Below are 17020 nucleotides of genomic sequence, written 5' to 3'. Positions count from 1 at the left end.
TTGCCTGGCTTGGCTGGGCTTTCGAGGGCTGAGGCTGCCTCCTGGAGCCTCAGAGGTAAGGAGTTAGGATAGTCTAAAAAAAGGCCTTTATTGTCCCAGGATGGAGGGCAGGGTCAGAGGTAGCTGACATCATTGCAGATGATGGGTTGGCGGCTGCGGCAGCTCATGAGGGCTGCAAAGCGTGAGATGTCCCCAGGCAGCTCGGGTTCGGGGCGAGGTGGGCATGATAGCCGCTTTCCTGCCATAGCTGCCCGCCGAGCCCTGGCCAGCCGGCGCCGAAGCTGCTCGGAGAGGCCAAGTAGGAATTGGGGGGGCCGAGCACGGGCACGGTGCCCACCTCCATCGCCCCCTTCACTGGCTGTCTCGGGCAGCTCCATCCAGTTGTGCACCAAGTCAGCAAAGCAGTTGTCCCCCAGCACCAGGGGCTGGCGACTGCGACCCCTATTCAGTAAGGCCGCTGTCCAATCCTCTGCTTCTAGTCCTTGCCAATGCTCCAGGCAGGCATCTGGGGTGGACTTGGGCCGTGGACGGCGGGCAGGTGGTTCGCTGGCTACTGGGGCCCTGCTGGGCAGGGGGAGGCCACTGAATGAGAGGCGCTGGCTATGAGGGGGCCTTGCTGGGGGTGCTGGGCACTGGGGTACAGGCAGCTCTTCCTCTCGCCATGTACTGCCTGATACCTCAGAGAAGCCAGAGTCCCAGTCCAGGGCATGTTCCCTGGGGCCCCCTAAGGCTGCACCCCTGTCTTCTGTCACCACTGCTTCCTCCTCCTCCTCCTCCTCTTCCTCCTCTTCCACACAGCAAACAGAGTCCTCTTCCAAGGCATCTGAGGCCCTGAGCTGGTGGCTGGGCTGCATACCTGGGCCAGTTTTGGGGGCCGGCTTCAGGGGGCCAGGCATCGGGGGTGAGCCTGTGTCCCGGCCACACAGCTGAGGGGAAGAGAGGGCAGAAGTTGGAGAGATATCACTTGTCACCTCTGCCTGCCTGGCCAGGCCAGCCCTGAGAACAGAGGGTCCAGGAGGGCTTGATAGGCCTACTGGCCTGGGCAGCAAGGCTGCTAGTGAGCACAGGGCCAGCTTGGGGGCGCTGGCACACGTGTGGCTCTCATCTGTCGACCTGGTGGTGGCAGTCCGGCAGGCTGCAGCACGCAGGGCCGGGCAAGTCGGCACCCGCCACCAGGGCGGGCGGGCGGGCAGGGTTGTGGACTTGAATGGGGAAGTAGGTCCTGCCCAGGGGTAGAGGGGCATCCCATGTCTCCTGGGGTATTCAGCTCCCCAAATCCCAAAGCGTCTTTCAGAGAAAGACAGAGTGCTTGGTAGGTGAGGGGCAGAGAAGAAAGTACAGGCCTGCCTGAGGTAGGGGGCGTTCACAGCAGTGCCAGCACCTCTTTAGTCCCTTGCCGCTCCATGCCCCGCCCTAGAAGAAGTCCCCACCACTTCCACCCTCCTCCCCCTCCGCCCCAGCAGCACAGCCAGCTGGGTGGCTGTTACCCGATGCCAAGCGCAGCTCCCAACTATCCGAAACCCGACGCGGGCCATCTGGGCTATCTGCGCCGCGCCACCCCGCCCCCCTCCCGTCTCCGATGGGTGCAGTAGGACGACCCCGCACACGTTGGTTGTTCTGGCCGGGCGGCAGCCTGGCATCCCACACGCGTCCTCACGAACCACACCCTCTCCCAAGCCTCACCAGTTCCCAGCGGAGCTGGCTGAGGAAGCTGTCAAGCCGAGCGCTGTGCATGTCTGTGCTGGAGCCCCCACCAGGCCTGCCCGTTCCTCCTGGAACCCGGGCGGGAGCGGTGCAGAGGGCCGGGCGGGCCGGCCAGCAGCGCCCTAACTCCCAGCCTTGCTCGGTCGGTGGCTCCTCGCTCTCCGTAGCTGCCGCCGCCGCCGCCCCAACATCTGGCAGCCGCGCCCCGCCCCCGGCGCCGCAGCCAATGGGGGCGGGGCTGGGCTGAAATGACCCCGCCCCTCGGGCCCGCTGTGTGAGTAACCTGGGCGTACCCTCCCCACTGCACAGCTGCTCTTGCGGGGAGGGGCGGGACTGCAACTGAAAGCCTGACACGGTCTGGCCTGCGACCCTCGACGCCTGGGCGGTTGAGCTGACCCTGCATTGCTGCGTGACGCAAGGCAGGTCGCTGCCCTGCGCTGACCTTATCTTCTCCATTTGCAATGGAATAGCGGTCCCTACCACCGGGACCCGGTGCTGCGCCCGCATTTGAGCAGAGCGCCCCGGATTGTCCAACCCAGAGATGATGTGGCCGACTCGGGGCCTGACCCACTGAACCCTTTCTTGAGGTTGGCTTCGACAATCCATGGAAGTGGCGGGAGTGGGATTAGGCCCTTCTGAGGATTCGAAGAGCGCGGGACCTTGCGGCAGCGCAGGGGAGGGGCCTCAGCCAAGGCCCAGCCCGCTCCCTCCCGGCCCGAGGCCCGGCTGCACTAGGCGGGACCGCCCTCTAGCGGGGAGCGTTCGGCTAGCCGCGAGCCCAGCGGCGACACGCCACCGCCTCTCCCCTGCCTGGTACCACGTGTAGACTGAGGATCACTGCCGGGGTTGGGGGAGGGGGGCGCTCTCTGGCTGGAATGGTCGGAGCCTGTCTCTGGAGGCCGCTGTATGATCTCAGGCTAGGCTCAAGGATACAGTGTAACTGAAGACAGAAGAGACATCTCAGCCGACAGGAAAATACCGGGCAATGAGGGCGATGGGCTACCCTGGGGGAGGGGAGTCTCAGAGGATGTGACATCAGGATGCAGTCTGGCTGAGCCATCATGGAGAGGTCAAGAAGATCGACCTAGGTGGAGAAATCAGCCCGTGTAAAGACCCTGAGGGACAGGAGCTGAATAGGGCCAAACATAAAGAAGGCCCAGGCGGCTGTCATTGGTGGTGGTGGAGGGAGTGAAGAGGTCAGCAAAACTAGGCTCTAGCAATGCTAGAAAGGAATATGGGGTTTGTTCTTGGTGCCATGAGAAGCAATGGGGGCCTTTGAGCAGGGAGTGAAGTGGGCTGGCCTTTGTTTAGATAATTTCAGCTGCTATGGGAGAAGGACTGTGTATAATAAGAGTGGAGGGTCCTTCCAGGTGTGGTGATTCATGCCTGTAATCCCAATGACTGAGGAGGCTGAGGTGGGAGGATTGCTTGAGGCCAGGAGTTCAAGCCTGAGCCTGAGCAAGAGTGAGACCCTGTCTCTGGAAAAAACAGAAAAATTAGCCAGGTGTGGTGATGCACATCTATAGTCCAAGCTACTTGGGAGGCTGAGGCAGGAGGATTGCAGACTCCTGCCCTCATCCAGGCAAGGGAGGGCAGGGCCTTGTCTGCGTAGATGTACCAAATAGGGAAAGAGGGGCATCAAGGGACATCGAGCATGACTCCTACATTTCCATCCTGAACAAATGACTGGTTGTATGCAATTGCCATAAATTGAACTGGGAAAGACTGGAAAAGAGTCGGTTTGGGGAGGAAAATCAAATGATCATTTGTAGACATGTGACCTTTGAGATGCCTGCTAGACATCCCAGAGGAGAGGCAGGGCCAGCTGCTAGGTGCATGACTCTGGAGTTCAGGAGAGAGATTAGCAGCCTTGGATCTGGGAGGCAAAGCGAATGGATACTATTTAAGGGCATGGACCTGGATGAGATAGGGGGAGATGAGTACAGATAGAGGGGGACAGTAGTCAGGACTGTGCCCTGAAACATTCTAGTGGGTGGAGGTAGAGGTGATGAAGCAGAACCAGCAAAGGAGCTGGGAAGGAGCAGCCAGAGAGGTGGGAGAAACCTGAGAGTGTGTGGGGACTTGGGAGCCAAGGGGAACAAGCATCAACTGCTACACTGGCGAGGAGGTGAGGCTGGAGAACAAACCACTGGATTCTGCAATGTGCAGGTCACTGAGGACCCTGACAATGGCAGTTTTGTATAGAGAGGAGCAAGCCTGACTAGGGTGGGTAGAGAAGAGAATGAGAAGCGAAGAACTGGAGAGAGCAAATGAAGAGAACTTTTTTAAAAAAAATTGACATATAAATACAATAAATGGACAAATCTCAAAGGTACAGCTCAATAAATGTTAAAATCTGTAGACATTTATGCACCTGCCACCCAGTTCAAGATATAGAACATCCTCAGCCACTCTAAGAAGCCACTCTGTGTCCCCTCCAGTTGGTATCCACAAAGTTTAACACTATTTTATTTCTATCACAAAGGATTCCTTTTGCTTGTTGGATGTAGACAACTTTTGAAATATTTTGTTGAGGGCTGGGCTCATATTTTATAGGCAGATAATGCTCTAGTCAGTGTTGGGGAAGCAGGGCAGCTGGAGTTCAGACTGTGGGGTAGCAGGTCCTGGGCCCAGTTTTCCTGGGTGCTGGGCTTGCTCTGTCTGTAAGGATTGCACTACCAGTTTCCCCAACTGAACCTTGATCCTTCTCCCCTCACATCCCCTTAGGGTTGTGGTAATGAACAGGGACATTCATTGGGGACAGTGGAAAATGGGATTTTTCAGGCCTCTGGAAGCCTGCCAGGGATCTAGAGCTCAGTCACCAGGGTTGGGTGGGGCTAGAATCTGGAAGGCCCAGGAGGCCTGTCTGCCCAGCTGTGTTTTGAGCAACTGACCTAGCAACGGGGTAGGCCTGACAAACAGCCTGGCTTCCTGAATCCTCCTCTGCTGTCTGAATCTTCGGGCCACCATGGTGCTGCTCAGGCTCCTGGTGCTCCTTTTTGCTCTGGTTGTCACTGGTGAGGAGCTGGTGGGTGGGAGAGCCCTGGTTTTCCCTTGGAGTCCTGACCCTTCTCAGATAAGCTACCAAGGAGGGCATGGGGGAGAGGCAGGAAAGCATAGGGGTCCCCAACCATCATTCCTTATCTTGGCTGCTTCCTTGACCAAGTTCTCACTCCCTGTCTGTGAAATGTTTGATGTGGGGGACAAAGAAAGGCCTTAGCTGCTTGGCCTCAAGATGTGGCCAGGCCCTGTGGTAGAAGGGCAGGACCATGCTGGTATGTGTGGTTCCATGAGCATGGGGCGCCTCCAGCTTGATTGCCTGCTCCTCACAGACCTCCACAGCCTGCCCTGGTTTATAAATGTCTCCGAGAGCCAGGGTCCTGGCACCATCCTTCAGTCTTTCTCCTTCAACTGCTCCTCCCACATGCCCACCCTGGAGTTGCTCGATGTGCAGCCAGCTACAACCTTCTTCAACCAACCCAGCTTGGCCAGGTGGCAAGGGATCTATGTGGGCAAGGTAGGGCCATGGATACAGCTGGGGACTGTGGGGCACAAGGGCAGACTCAAAGTTCTCAAAGCCCCACGTGGCACTGCCCACCTACCACAGGTGACCTTGAGCAGCTCCGCTCAGCTGGATGCCCTGATGGTGAACCACTATAAGCTGCAGCTTCGGTTCACATGTGGCAACTATGTGATGGAGGGACCACTCTTTGTGGATGTGCAGCGGGACCCTGGCCATATCCAGTGTGCTGGTCAATTTGCCAGCCAAGGTGAGGCAAGGGTCGGTAGGCAGGGTGTGGGCAGGCATGGCCTGAACAGATCCTCTCTGACCTCCTCTCTGGCCAGCTGGGGAAATGATTCAGGTGCCGGAGACAGTCACACCTGGGGCCCGGCTGTACACTCTGCTGCTCCCAGGCCTAGAATCCCAGGGAGCCCAGGTAAGCCCAGCACATGGGATAGTGGGTGACAGGATGAGGGCAGGGGGCATAGGGAGAGTAAACTCAGTCCCTGCCTGGCCAGGCACAGCCTGCAAAGGGACTCCGCTGCAGAGGCGCAGCTAAGCCTCTGCATGATGTGGGTTCTTAGAGACAGCTGCTGAGTGCTGTTCACCCCACAGTTACCATGGCTGTTCCCATAAGGACATCTCAGGGGCTGAGTTCTTCTTTCAAGTTCTCCTATGTATTCTGAGTTCTCCATGACAATTCTGTATCACTTTTGTAATAAAAAATGTAGTTAAAAAACAAAGTAATTGGTTTAAAAACAGAAAGGATTGAGGATCAGGGCCAGGGGTCAGGGAGGAGGTTGGGGAGCCCAGGCTGGAGTAAGGGTCAGTGGTGGGGCATGGGAGAATTGGGTGTGGGCAGGTGCCTGCTGGGTTGTTGAGGATGTTGACAGGGGTGCTCAGGGCACTGGGGGCTGAATGGGGTCACCAGCATCTCCGTTCTGTCAGATGAGCATTATCAGTGTCCAGGACCCTCCATACTTCCCTGGACCTTTCTCCATCAATGAGCAAGGTTGGCTGCAGGCACCATCCCAGGGCCTCAAAGGCCAAGCTGGAAAGGTGAGCATGAGTTGGGACCTGGGGGTATCCATGCATTGGGTAGAGCCACTACCTTCTGGAAATTTGTTTGTTCTTGGCCTCCTTGGTCTCCTTGACTAATGCTACCATTCCCAGTCCTGTTCCTGCTGAACCATGCTGGCTGTCCTCCCACCTTGGCCTGATTCTGTGCTAGGCTCTGGAGTTCCAGAAAGAGGAGTCCCTGGCTCTGAGAGCTCACAGTCCTGCTAATAGAAAGGAGAGTGTTTAGAGCAATCACACATTAAGAAAATGTTCTGGGTAAAATGGTCCGTGCAGTCTGGAGGAGGTTAGAGAAGTTCCCTGTTTAAAATTTCCACTTCTCAGTGACTTTCTCTTAGTAACTCTAAGGTGATAACTGACATTGTGAATGACTCAGATATAATTCTTTCTTGCGCTGTTTGCATCCTAATAGAAGAATCTATGGCCCAAAGTACAGAGTGTCAGCAGAGTGACAGATCATGGGGAAGAGTGAATGTTGGGGCTCCTTGTAGAGGTCCTGAGGGAGACTACCCATTTGAGGGCAGGAATGGGCACAAAGAGGCGGACACATCGCGATTCTCTCTCTGTTCTGTGTGCACCGCAGGTCTTCCAGCTGCAGATTTCAGTGTCCTCTGGACAAGGCCAAAGCTGTCAGGGGATGGTGATGGTGAAGGTTTTGTCTGCTCCCTCTAGCCAGGTCTCCTTCCTGTAAGGCACAGTGAGGGAGGCAGGGCCTATCCCCAGGGAATCAGGGTGCTGGCTGCTGGAGCATCATCCTGGAAGGACCTGTGGACTCCAGTGGGGAAAGCAGGAGCAGGCAGTAGCCAGTACCCCCTTTTTGATCCAGGGAGCAGGCCCAGAATATCACCATCCCCGAGAACCTGGTCCCTGGGAGTGAGGTGGTTCAGGTCCACGCCCGGGGCTCTGACTTGCGCTATGAAATCCTCTCCCCGATGCCCAGCCCATTCTTCGCCATCGGACAGGGTGAGGGGTGTAGGGGAAGGGGAGGTACCAGAAGCCTAGATGCCTCTTTGGCTGGTCCAGAGGTGCCCTGTACCACCTCATTGCCTTTCTGTTTTGAGACCGGGTCGTGAAGGAGAACAGGGGTTCCTCTGCCAGAGGATCTGGAGGGTGGGTGGCTGGGTGGGAGCGGGAATGAGCTTGGAGTGGGGCAAAACTCTGCATCCCCTACCCTCCCACCCTGTCCAGCAGATGGCGTAGTCCGGACCATCGCGCCACTGGAGTTGGCTCGCGCTCCGGGCACGGGGTTCACCAGGCTGCAGGTGAAGGCCTTTGAGCGGCTCTGGCCATGGGCCAGTGCCAAGCTCGACCTTACAGTGAACGTGCAGTTGGTCAACCAGTGGCCCCCGCGCTGCCTCCCAGCGCTCCTGATGTGAGTACCCGTGAGCCTTACCTGGGCTGCTGTGGGGAGAGCCACAGCTCATGGCTGGGCCAGACTCCTGCCTTGTCCCCTGTCCTCCACTCCCAGGTCTCAAATCCCTGAGACTGTGCCTGTGGGCACTGTGCTGCACACCCTCACTTGCACTGATCCAGACTCTGCTGGCACCACCCTCGACTACCAGCTGTTGTTCCACAGCCCTCCTAACCCCAACAGCCTCTGCCTTCATGACAGAGTCCTTGAGGTACCCAGCCCCTGCTCCCAGACCCATTTGCAGGGTGTTTGCAGGAAGAGGTGGGTGGTCCAAGGGCCTGCAGCTGAGATCATGGGGGTAGGAGTAGGGGTGGGGGTATGGCTGTTGAGCCAACCTGCTTTGCAGTCCAGAAAACAAAGATCAAGGAGGGCTATCTCTAAATGCCCTGGCCTGAGGTAGCCCAGTGTGGCTCCAGGCTCTCGCAGGCCTTGGCTGGGCCTCACTCTCTGGCCCCTTTGGACAGGTGAATGCCACACTGGACTGTGACACTCCTGGAGCCTGCTTCCAGTATGCAGCCTCCATCTTGGTGCTTGATGGTGGTCAGCCCCAGATGACCAGTGAGTGACTATACCCAATCCTGAACATTGAGGACAGGGCTGTTCTGTCCTCCTCATTCCCATCCTCAGGACACGGTCATCTCTCCTCCATCAGAATCCAGTAGGGCAGGGTTGTCTCCATTTCAGTCCCCTAGGGTATCTCTCTTAGACCACCAGCAGGGGAGAGCTATTGCCCTCCCCTAGACCCTCTCCCTCCTCAGACCCCCAGGTCAGGGCCATGTTTCCGTCCCCCAGACCTCCAGATCAGGGCTAGGCACCCCAGGCCAGCTCCCTGACTGCCAAATGGCCTCTAGCTGAGGTGCCAGTACTGGTGATGGTGACACCCGTCAATGAGTTCTCCCCAGTGTGTGCCCCACGCACGTTCCGGGTTCGGGAGGATGCAGAGCCCCACACCATAGGCTCTGTGGTGGGCACGGATATGGATTACCCGCATGACAGCGTTGAGTACTACACCTCTGGTTGGCCTGCCATCTTTGCTGTGGACCGTCTCAGCGGTACTTCCACTCCAGGGCTGGGATGGAAGGGTGGAGCCGGAGTTGGCTCTGCAGGCTGAGACTGTGGCCACCCCCTCTAGGGGAGGTTCATCTCCTGGGGCCTTTGGACTATGAGCAGCAGAGGCTGTACAGGCTCACTGTCCTGCTGATTGACCATGGCCAAGACTGGGACCCCACCTGTCACCGCTCAGGTTCCTGTACCATTACAATTGAGGTTGAGGTAATTGAGCCCCAAGGCCTTGGAAATGCCTGGAACAAGATATTAATCACATTTTCCCCCTCTTGCATTCTGCTTTTCTACTCTGTGCCTCAGTTTCTTCCATTAGTTGGCTGGAGGAGAGTAGGGTCTCATTGTGGAAAGCTTTGGAGCCTGTTTCCTGATGCCTCAGCTCTGGCTGTGGTGGGAGGAAGCTGAGGGGCTGGCCTGGAGGTTTGGGGAGTGGGTTGCACCCACTCCTAACCTGGCTGCCTTTCCACAGGATGTGAATGACTATGCCCCCGAATGTGAGCCCTCATTTCAGGAACTCACCATCTACACTTCTCTGGGCCGTAGCATGGAAGTGACCAAGGTGTCATGCCGGATCCCCCAGGAGCCACAGCGCCTGGCCTTCTCCTATAACATCGTGGGAGGTGGGGGCTGTGGGGGTTACGGGGGCCTCCAGGTTGCAGGGTAAGTGGCAGGCCAAGGCCATCAGTGGTCCCCACCTCCTACCACTCTGCTTTCAGGGAATAGCCAGAGCCGATTCAGCCTGCAAGGGGCCATCCTGGTGCACAATGACCCGGCGCTGGGGCCCCCCTGGCCAGAGCAGCCCTGTACCTACGAACTATTGATTTGTGTGGCCGATGCAGGCCCCTCCATCTCCCACCTCAGCACCACAGCCACCATCATTGTGCATCTAGTTCCCTGGAAGGCCAGCACAGTGGCCACCAGCACCCACAGAGCCACAGTGAGGGGGCTCCTCAGGCCCTTGGGGGTGGGAAGAGAGGAACCTGGAGGGTGAGGAGACCCAGTTTTTTAGGAGGAACGATGCAGGAAGACATTTTAAAGGAAACTGTTGAGCGCAAAGAGCCTGGCAGTACAGAAGAGCAAATCTGGGGTGTGGGGTGGCCCAGCCCGTGGAGGGGTTTGAAGGCTGGGTGGTCAGGGCATTTTGGCAGGGCAGTGGTAAGGCTGTGCCTTTCATTTCAGGTGCTCTCAATGATACCCCTGCTTGTGACAGACATGGAAGCTTTCTGGCAGCCAGAGCCCTGGTTTGTGGTGGTGCTGACAGCCACTGGTGCCCTACTCCTCTTGGCTCTGGGCTGGCTCCTCTTCAAACTCCTCCAGGGGTACGGTTGCTATCCCTATGCTCCCTGCCTGCCCTCGGCCCACATATGGACCCCAGCTGTGATAAGTAGTTTCACCCAAGATTTGATAACAATGCCCAAGTTGATGGGCAAACTGATATTGAGGAAGGCTGCTCTCCTTCCTGATGTCTTCAGATTAGAATCAGAGAGACACTGGGAGGAAGCAATCTCTATCATTAGCAGAGCCCAGGTCTTGGAATGGGATGGGTGTGGATAAGCTCCGGGCTTGAAACACTGAGTCAGTCATGCTTTGAGCATTTACCCCTATTCCTGATGCCTGCCCTCTACTGGAAACCTGCCCTGCTCCTACAGACTCTGAGATCCTTGGGAGCATGGGACTGAGCCCAAGGGAAGGGGGTACAACAATCTGGGTATTGCATGCACACATTGACTTTTCCCAATATAAAGGGATAGATGAGTGGTGCTGGTTCCTGGAGCCAGTAGGCCTGCTGCCCTAAGTGCTTGGTTCCTTCTCCTGGCATTTTAGGTTGGCCCAGCTGCTGCAGGAACCAAGCAAACCAGCCCAGGCTCTGCTGCTAAACAGGTCAGTCTCCCTTTGCATATCTCTGTGCCTAGGTGCCCATCTCTTAAACTCAGGCTACGGCCCAGAGCCTGATCCTGTATTCCTGCTGCCACTTTGCCATAGCATTCAGGGAACTGAGGGGCCGACTGAGGGGTTTGTGGAGGCACCAAGGATGGAGATGTCCCAGGCACCCAGCAGCATCATAAGCCTGGTATGTCAACTCACCGTCCCGAGTAGTGGGCAGTGAGGCTGCTCCAGAGTACTCCTCTGCCCCTACCAAGCCTGCCCCCTTCCTTGTGAATGGCCACCCCTGTGGGAGTGACCACACCACCACCATCAGGATGGAGGAGGCAGGTGGGCTCCTGGCCGCTCCAGGGGCAGGCCTCCATCTGCTCCCGTGTGGGCAGGGTTCAACTCATTGTACCTCTCATTTTTCCCCTCAGCAGCATTTTGATGGCAGAGCACAGGACTCCCGTGAGTCCCCCTCATCCTAAACTATTCTTTACCTGGGCCCTCACCCCATCTCAGTATCTCTTCTTCTCCTGACCCCAACTCAGTATCTCCTGCTACCAGGCATCCACTGTCCATCTACTTTTTCCCTGAATTGGCTCTGCTCCCACCCCCACTCACCCTTCAGGCAACCTTTGTCAAACACCTGTGAGGCCTGCAGATGACTCATATCTGGTCTGGTCCCTACCCACAGGGGGAGGAGGTTTGGTGGTGAGAGGAGAGGCCCCCAGATAGTCCAGTGTCACCAGTGAATTATGGTAGAGTGATCTGGCCCTGGGCTTAGGAAAGCTGTTGTTCAGTTTTAGAGACTCAAGGAGGCTTCCTGAGCATCTGAATCAGACTTCAGAGAATTTGTTGAGAAGGGAGGGAGGGCACAGGTTGGATCCCAGCAGGGGGCATCACACCTAGGGTCCTGGAATGTCTTCCCTTACCCTTAGGGGAGGGAGGCAGTTCTGCTGGGGCCAGCAGCGCCTTCTCTCTCTCCTGCTCATCTTGGCTCAGGTACAGGCAGAGACTACCTATTCAACACGCGTACAGGAACCCGGCGCTGGCTCTAAGGCCAAGCAGCTGCTTCTCTCTGTGTGGAATTTCTTTTTCACATGACCACGGACTGTGTTTTCAAGTTGATTCGATAATAAAAGAAAATACAAACAGAAAAGTCACAGCCTTGTAAACTTTGTGTGGGAGAAACTCTGAGATCTGTGTTTCCTTGTTCACACTTGGAGAATGTCCTACCTTGTGAGAACACTCTAGAGTGTAGGTAATTTTTTTCTTTTTTTTTTTTTTTTGTTGAGACAGAGTCTCACTTTGTTGCCCAGGCTAGAGTGAGTGCCCTGGCGTCAGCTTAGCTCACAGCAACCTCAGACTCCTCGGCTTAAGCGATCCTACTGCCTCAGCCTCCCGAGTAGCTGGGACTACAGGCATGTGCCACTATGCCCGGCTAATTTTTTCTATATAGATTTTTAGTTGTCCATATAATGTCTTTCTATTTTTAGTAGAGACGGGGTCTCGCTCTTGCTCAGGCTGGTCTCGAACTCCTGACCTCGAGCGATCCACCCGCCTCGGCCTCCCAGAGTGCTAGGATTACAGGCGTGAGCCACCACGCCCGGCCGGTAATTTTTTTCTTTAGAGACAGGTCTCACTATGTCGCCCAGGCTGGAGTGCAGTGGCTAGTCACAGGTGCGATTCATGCCCAGCTTTATTTTTTATTTTTCTTTTAAGAAGGCATTAAATAATGCTCTGACAGCGATTGACACTTTGCAGGAGTAAAAGGATGTTATCTTTGTTGATGACTGTGGGAGCCTCCAGTTAGCATGCCCCTTAGAGTCTACCTGCTTCCTTTTCCTACAGAGAGGATACCGATGCTTTTTGAGGGCCCCACAAAACTTCGGGGGCAGTTTGCCAACTGTATGTGGAGGTTTTCTTGGGAAGGATTGGGAGCTTTGGCAATGGGGTGATGGGTGGTGCAGACTTGAGAACCCTGCGGCATGGCTGGTCCTAGAGAGATTAACAGAAGCGCCTTCTGTTAATCACCTGAGGAGGTGTTGCCTTTTCTTCCTGATCTGTCTCCTCTGCCCTCAGCTCTCCCTAGTGCTGAGTTGAGCTGTGGCCTACAGCAACCTGCAGGAGGGCAGGTCTTGCTGAGTACAATGCTGGCCCACTCCCCACACCCAGCCTAGCATCAGGTCTCAGGCTACTGCCAGCTCTCCAAGAGGACCTGTTGTCTGGGTGGAAGGAGGCTACCATTACTGTGGTATTCTCAGGCTATCTCAATCTTTCCCCCTCTGGTAAGTCTGTGGGCCTGGACCCTCTTAGAGCACTGGAGGACTTCCCTTCCTGAGACAGGTATGGTACCCCAGGCCCAGGAAGAAGCTAAATGTCTTCGGTGGGAATAACACCCTTTATGGGGCTCCCACCAAAGTGGGAGTGTTAGAGCAGGCCTCAGGGACAGCAATCTGGAAGGAGGTTGCAACAGGAAATGGCCATAGGCAGATTTTTCCTATGTACTTACCTTGCTGTAAGGGCTCCTTAAATCTTCATCTCTGAGAAGAGTGACTTTTATCCTCATTTTATAGATGGGACAATCAAAGCTCAGAGAGGTTAAGGCTCAAGTTGGGGCATCTGAGTGTAGTCCCAGGCCATATGACTTCATCTGGTATCCTATATGGGGAACAAGGTCTGACCATCTTCCTGAGACCATAGTCCACCTGAGAGGCAGGTCATGACAGTCCAAGGCAAAAGATGCTGTTATAGGAACTCAAGACATGATGTTCTAGGGCAGAAAAGAAGGAGTGCCTGCTGTGTGTCAGGGCTTATGCTAGGTACTGAACTTCAGGCAAGACAAGTGTGGGCAACGGGCCAGAGGCTGCTGGGGCAGCACAAAAGGCTGCACCTCGAGACTAGTGAGAAGCAAAGCTACGGAAGCCACAGAGAAGAGGCTCTGTATGCTCTGGAACCAGTAGGAGGTGCAAGACCCTGCCCTTCCACTTCCAGAGGTGGCGTGACCTTGGCTTGGCCTCCCCTCTCTGCCCCTCAGTTTCCTCACCAGAGTGAACAGGGGACAACACCCCTCTCCTTTCCATGGTGGGTGACAAAAAAAGCAAATAGCACATTGCTGACATTTCTTAAGTGTGCACGGGTGTATGAGAAGAAGCTGCGGGCTACACACCCAAGCCATTCAAGCAGCGAGGCCAAGGACGATCCGGCCTCGCAGTCGCCACCAAAAACTCCGCCGCCAGCAACTCCGAGAACGGTGCGCATGCGCTAACCCGTGCCGTCACAGTCAGGTGCCCCAGGCGTTCGGCACGGGCTCCGAGAGGCAGGCTCTGACTGACAGGACGGCTGACCTGTCGTCGAAAAGCACTCTCTCGGGCATAGGGTGAAGAGGCTGTTGATTGGGGATAGCCTCAGTAGGGGGCGGGTTCTTTATCATCCTGGTTACTATGACGCCCGGCCCCCGCCCCCTCGGCTGGCCGCCATCTTGTTGTTGATCCGTACCCAGTGGGCAGCGCCGGGAGCTGGACCGAGCGGCCGGTGAGGGGCCGCTGCTGCGGGGCTCAGCCACCTGCGCTGCCTGCCAGGGGGCGGGCCGAAACCTGGAGGCCCAGGGGGCCCAGCTCCCGTGGGGAGCCGTGGGCGCCCGCTGCCCAGGCCGGGCCGGTGAGTTGACAGGAGCCGGGCCGAAAGACCGGCCTGACGTCTGCGAGAAGGGCGACGGCGGGTGCGGGATTGGAGTGGGCGCGCGTGGGGCTGGGGCTTCGGCCGAGCATCGCTGGAACATCGCTCGAGCGTCTTGACCGGCCGCTCGCCCGCCGAGCCTTACAGCTGTTGGCACCAAAGCCGAGGGACAGTCCGGGTGGAGGTCGGAGAGCCTGGTGCCTGAGGGCTGGCCGGCAGAGTAGCGGGAAACCAGTTTCTGTGACCGAAGCCCCGGGATCCGCCGACCTGGAGCGCTGAAGCGTGTCCGGTGCCAGCCTGATGCTCTCCTGGGCTGTGTTGTTCCTGGGTGGGAAATACGCTTACCGCTTTCTTCGATGTCTCCCGTGCGAGTGATTCTCAGACCGCTAGAGACTAAGACTAGATGAAGCAGGCCAAAGCCCCCTCAAGCCAGGCAGGTCGGTGTCATGGCCCTGTAATTCTGGCAGAGTGAAGACCCTTTGCCTGGCTCCTTACACCTGAGACCGGTTCGAAAGCTCACGTGCTCCTCGGAGCTCACCATTTGCTTCCTCCTGAAGAGCCGGTTAAATGTCCATGTTACCTGAATTTTATTTTGGAACATAATTTCTTTCGTTCTTGACTACCACTTTTTGGTGAGTTGTAATGTCTTACTCTTTTTGCTTTAGGAGAAAGTGAATACTATGGTGATGACTTGATTAATTTTATCTCCTAAAGAGATACTCCGCCAGTTTATCAAGAGACAAAGGAAATGTAGGAGTGTTAGGATCGGAGAAGGAAATAAGACTTGTTTTTGTTGTTGTGGATGATACTGAACTGCCAAATTCACTTTTTTTTTTTTTTTTTTTGAGACAGGGTCTCACTCTGTCACCTGGGCTAGAATGCAGTGGCGTCATCATAGCTCACTACAGGCTCAGACTCCTGGGCTCAAGCAATCCTCCTGCCTCAGCCTCCCAAGTAGCTGAGACTGTAGGCGTGCACCACCACGACCAGCTAATTTTTCTATTTTTTTGTAGAGACAGGGTCTCCCTTTTGCTCAGGCTGGTCTCAAATTCCTGGCGTCAAGCAATCCTCCCGCCTCCTTCCAAAATGTGAGAATTACAGGATTGAGCCACCATGCCCACCTAAATTCACTTTTAACAGTAGTAAATGTATCTTGCTCAATGAAAACAGACAGTCAGACTCCTTTCCTGTGAGGATAGGAGGGTTGGAGATCCTGGGCAGAATGTGCAGGTCTAGGAAGAGTTCTGACTGCTCCAGAACACATTCACTTTACCTATGTTCCCTTGGGTTCTCTGCAAAGCCTTCTTTTATGTGGTGGTAACAAGTCTGCATGAGATGACTAAGAAGTCAAGCAGCACTACTTTGTGCACTTCTGTTAGGATCTTGTCACTTCTGAATTTTTAATTTTGAAAGAAACTAGTTCCTTGGTCAGGAGGAGATCTTTTTGGAAAGCAGATGCCAAAACCAGAGGAGGCTGGCAGCTTGTTGCTGTTCACGTGAGATTACGCTATACTTAATAGAAGAGAGAGAAGTTGAGTAGTCTTTAGTTATTAATTTTATTACCTTCCCTCAGGCCATTTTTAAAAATCTTTAACAAGTTTTGACATTGGTAAGACCAGTCTCTTGGACAGTTCTTGAAAATAAAGGAGGGAGATACTAAAATATTAGGAGGTTCTCAAAATTGCCCCAACTTAATCATCCCCCACTTTTAACAAGTCTTTTAGAAAGTTAAGGCAGCCACAGGGTTAAATTCTTGCTGGTTTCTGTTAAAATAACCCTAAGGTAGGCTCTTATCCTGTTTTGAATATTGGACCTCTTTGAGATGTAGAAGGAGACTCTATCCTTAGCCAAGTTCACAACACTGACTTTTGCATACAATTTTACAGAGTTTAAGGACCTATTAAATCCATCCATTTAATAATTCTATGTTAGAACTGCTATCCTAAGGAAATCAGAATGTCTAAGAACTTTTATTGCCTTTAATGCTTTTACTACTTCGTGAATATTTGTGAGTAGTGGATGATACTTGATTCAGCATGGTTATTACAGTACTATAATAGCAGTACTTCCGTGTTGGGCTTTTTTTTTTTTTTTTTTTTTTTGAGTCAGAGTCTTTCTCTGACACCCAGGGTACAGTGCAATGATATCATTGTAGCTCACTGCATCCTCAAACTTCTGGTCTCAAACTGTCCTCCTGCCTCAGCCTCCTGAGTAGCTGGGACGACAGATGTATGCCATGACACCCAGCTAATTTTTCTATTTTTAGTAGAGATGGGGATTTCCCTCTTTCTCAGGCTGGTCTCCAACTCCTGAGCTCAAGCGATCCTCCCGCCTCAGCCTCCCAGAGTGCTAGGATTTTTTTTTTTTTTTTTATTTAAAAAGATTTTACCTGGAGCCACGCCCAAGAAGCCTTGAGCAAGTGGACTCCCAGAATGCTAGGATTATAGGCATGAGCCACTTCACCTGGCCTGCATTGGGCATTTTTAAGTGCAGATGAATGAGGCTGTTGTTATAATGGCAGACTCTCCATCCACTTTAATTTCTTTGTCTTTGTATAATTCACCTGTAAACTCAGCACTTTTAACACACTTCATAGACTATGGAGATCCTATGGTGAAGTCAGGAACTGCTGCAGGCTTATGGGATAAGATCTGATGTCCTAATGTGGCGTTCAGGGTGCTTATTGCCCGGCTGGCTCCAGCTCACCTCTCCAGGGT

General features: G+C 54.7%; 3 protein-coding genes across 5 annotated transcripts in view; 2 read left to right on the top strand and 1 right to left on the bottom strand.

Moving 5' to 3' along the window:
* Positions 1 to 71: 71 nt before the first annotated feature.
* Positions 72 to 1869, bottom strand: INKA1 (inka box actin regulator 1). The gene is made up of 2 exons (XM_069473641.1): positions 1684 to 1869; positions 72 to 926 (listed from the first exon to the last, which is right to left on the bottom strand). Exons 1-2 carry the CDS (start codon positions 1732 to 1734, stop codon positions 114 to 116), a joined length of 864 nt encoding a protein of 287 aa, XP_069329742.1. The 5' UTR covers positions 1735 to 1869; the 3' UTR covers positions 72 to 113.
* A 2748-nt stretch (positions 1870 to 4617) lies between these two features.
* Positions 4618 to 11777, top strand: CDHR4 (cadherin related family member 4). Its single transcript, XM_069473640.1, has 19 exons — positions 4618 to 4721; positions 5037 to 5221; positions 5312 to 5474; positions 5551 to 5642; positions 6155 to 6265; positions 6867 to 6970; positions 7110 to 7246; positions 7472 to 7655; positions 7752 to 7905; positions 8159 to 8252; positions 8546 to 8746; positions 8827 to 8966; positions 9226 to 9376; positions 9473 to 9693; positions 9936 to 10075; positions 10581 to 10637; positions 10740 to 10827; positions 11063 to 11090; positions 11628 to 11777. The coding sequence occupies exons 1-19, from the start codon at positions 4673 to 4675 to the stop codon at positions 11681 to 11683; spliced, it is 2355 nt and encodes a 784-aa protein (XP_069329741.1). The 5' UTR covers positions 4618 to 4672; the 3' UTR covers positions 11684 to 11777.
* Positions 11778 to 14124: 2347 nt separating this feature from the next.
* The window catches only part of IP6K1 (inositol hexakisphosphate kinase 1), a 51861-nt gene continuing 48965 nt past the window's right edge, over positions 14125 to 17020 (top strand). For 2 of the 3 annotated variants that reach the window (XM_069475715.1, XM_069475714.1), the window contains exon 1: positions 14125 to 14285. The gene's annotated coding sequence lies outside the window, so the exon portion shown is untranslated. Of the gene's footprint in view, positions 14286 to 14311; positions 14936 to 17020 lie in introns of those variants that run through there. The other variant, XM_069475716.1, reaches the window with a different exon arrangement.

This window comes from Eulemur rufifrons, chromosome 7, assembly GCF_041146395.1.
Source record: "Eulemur rufifrons isolate Redbay chromosome 7, OSU_ERuf_1, whole genome shotgun sequence".
Taxonomy (NCBI): Eukaryota; Metazoa; Chordata; class Mammalia; order Primates; family Lemuridae; genus Eulemur; species Eulemur rufifrons.
The sequence above is the reverse complement of the archived record's forward strand: the minus strand, read 5'-3'. Positions and strand labels throughout refer to the sequence as shown.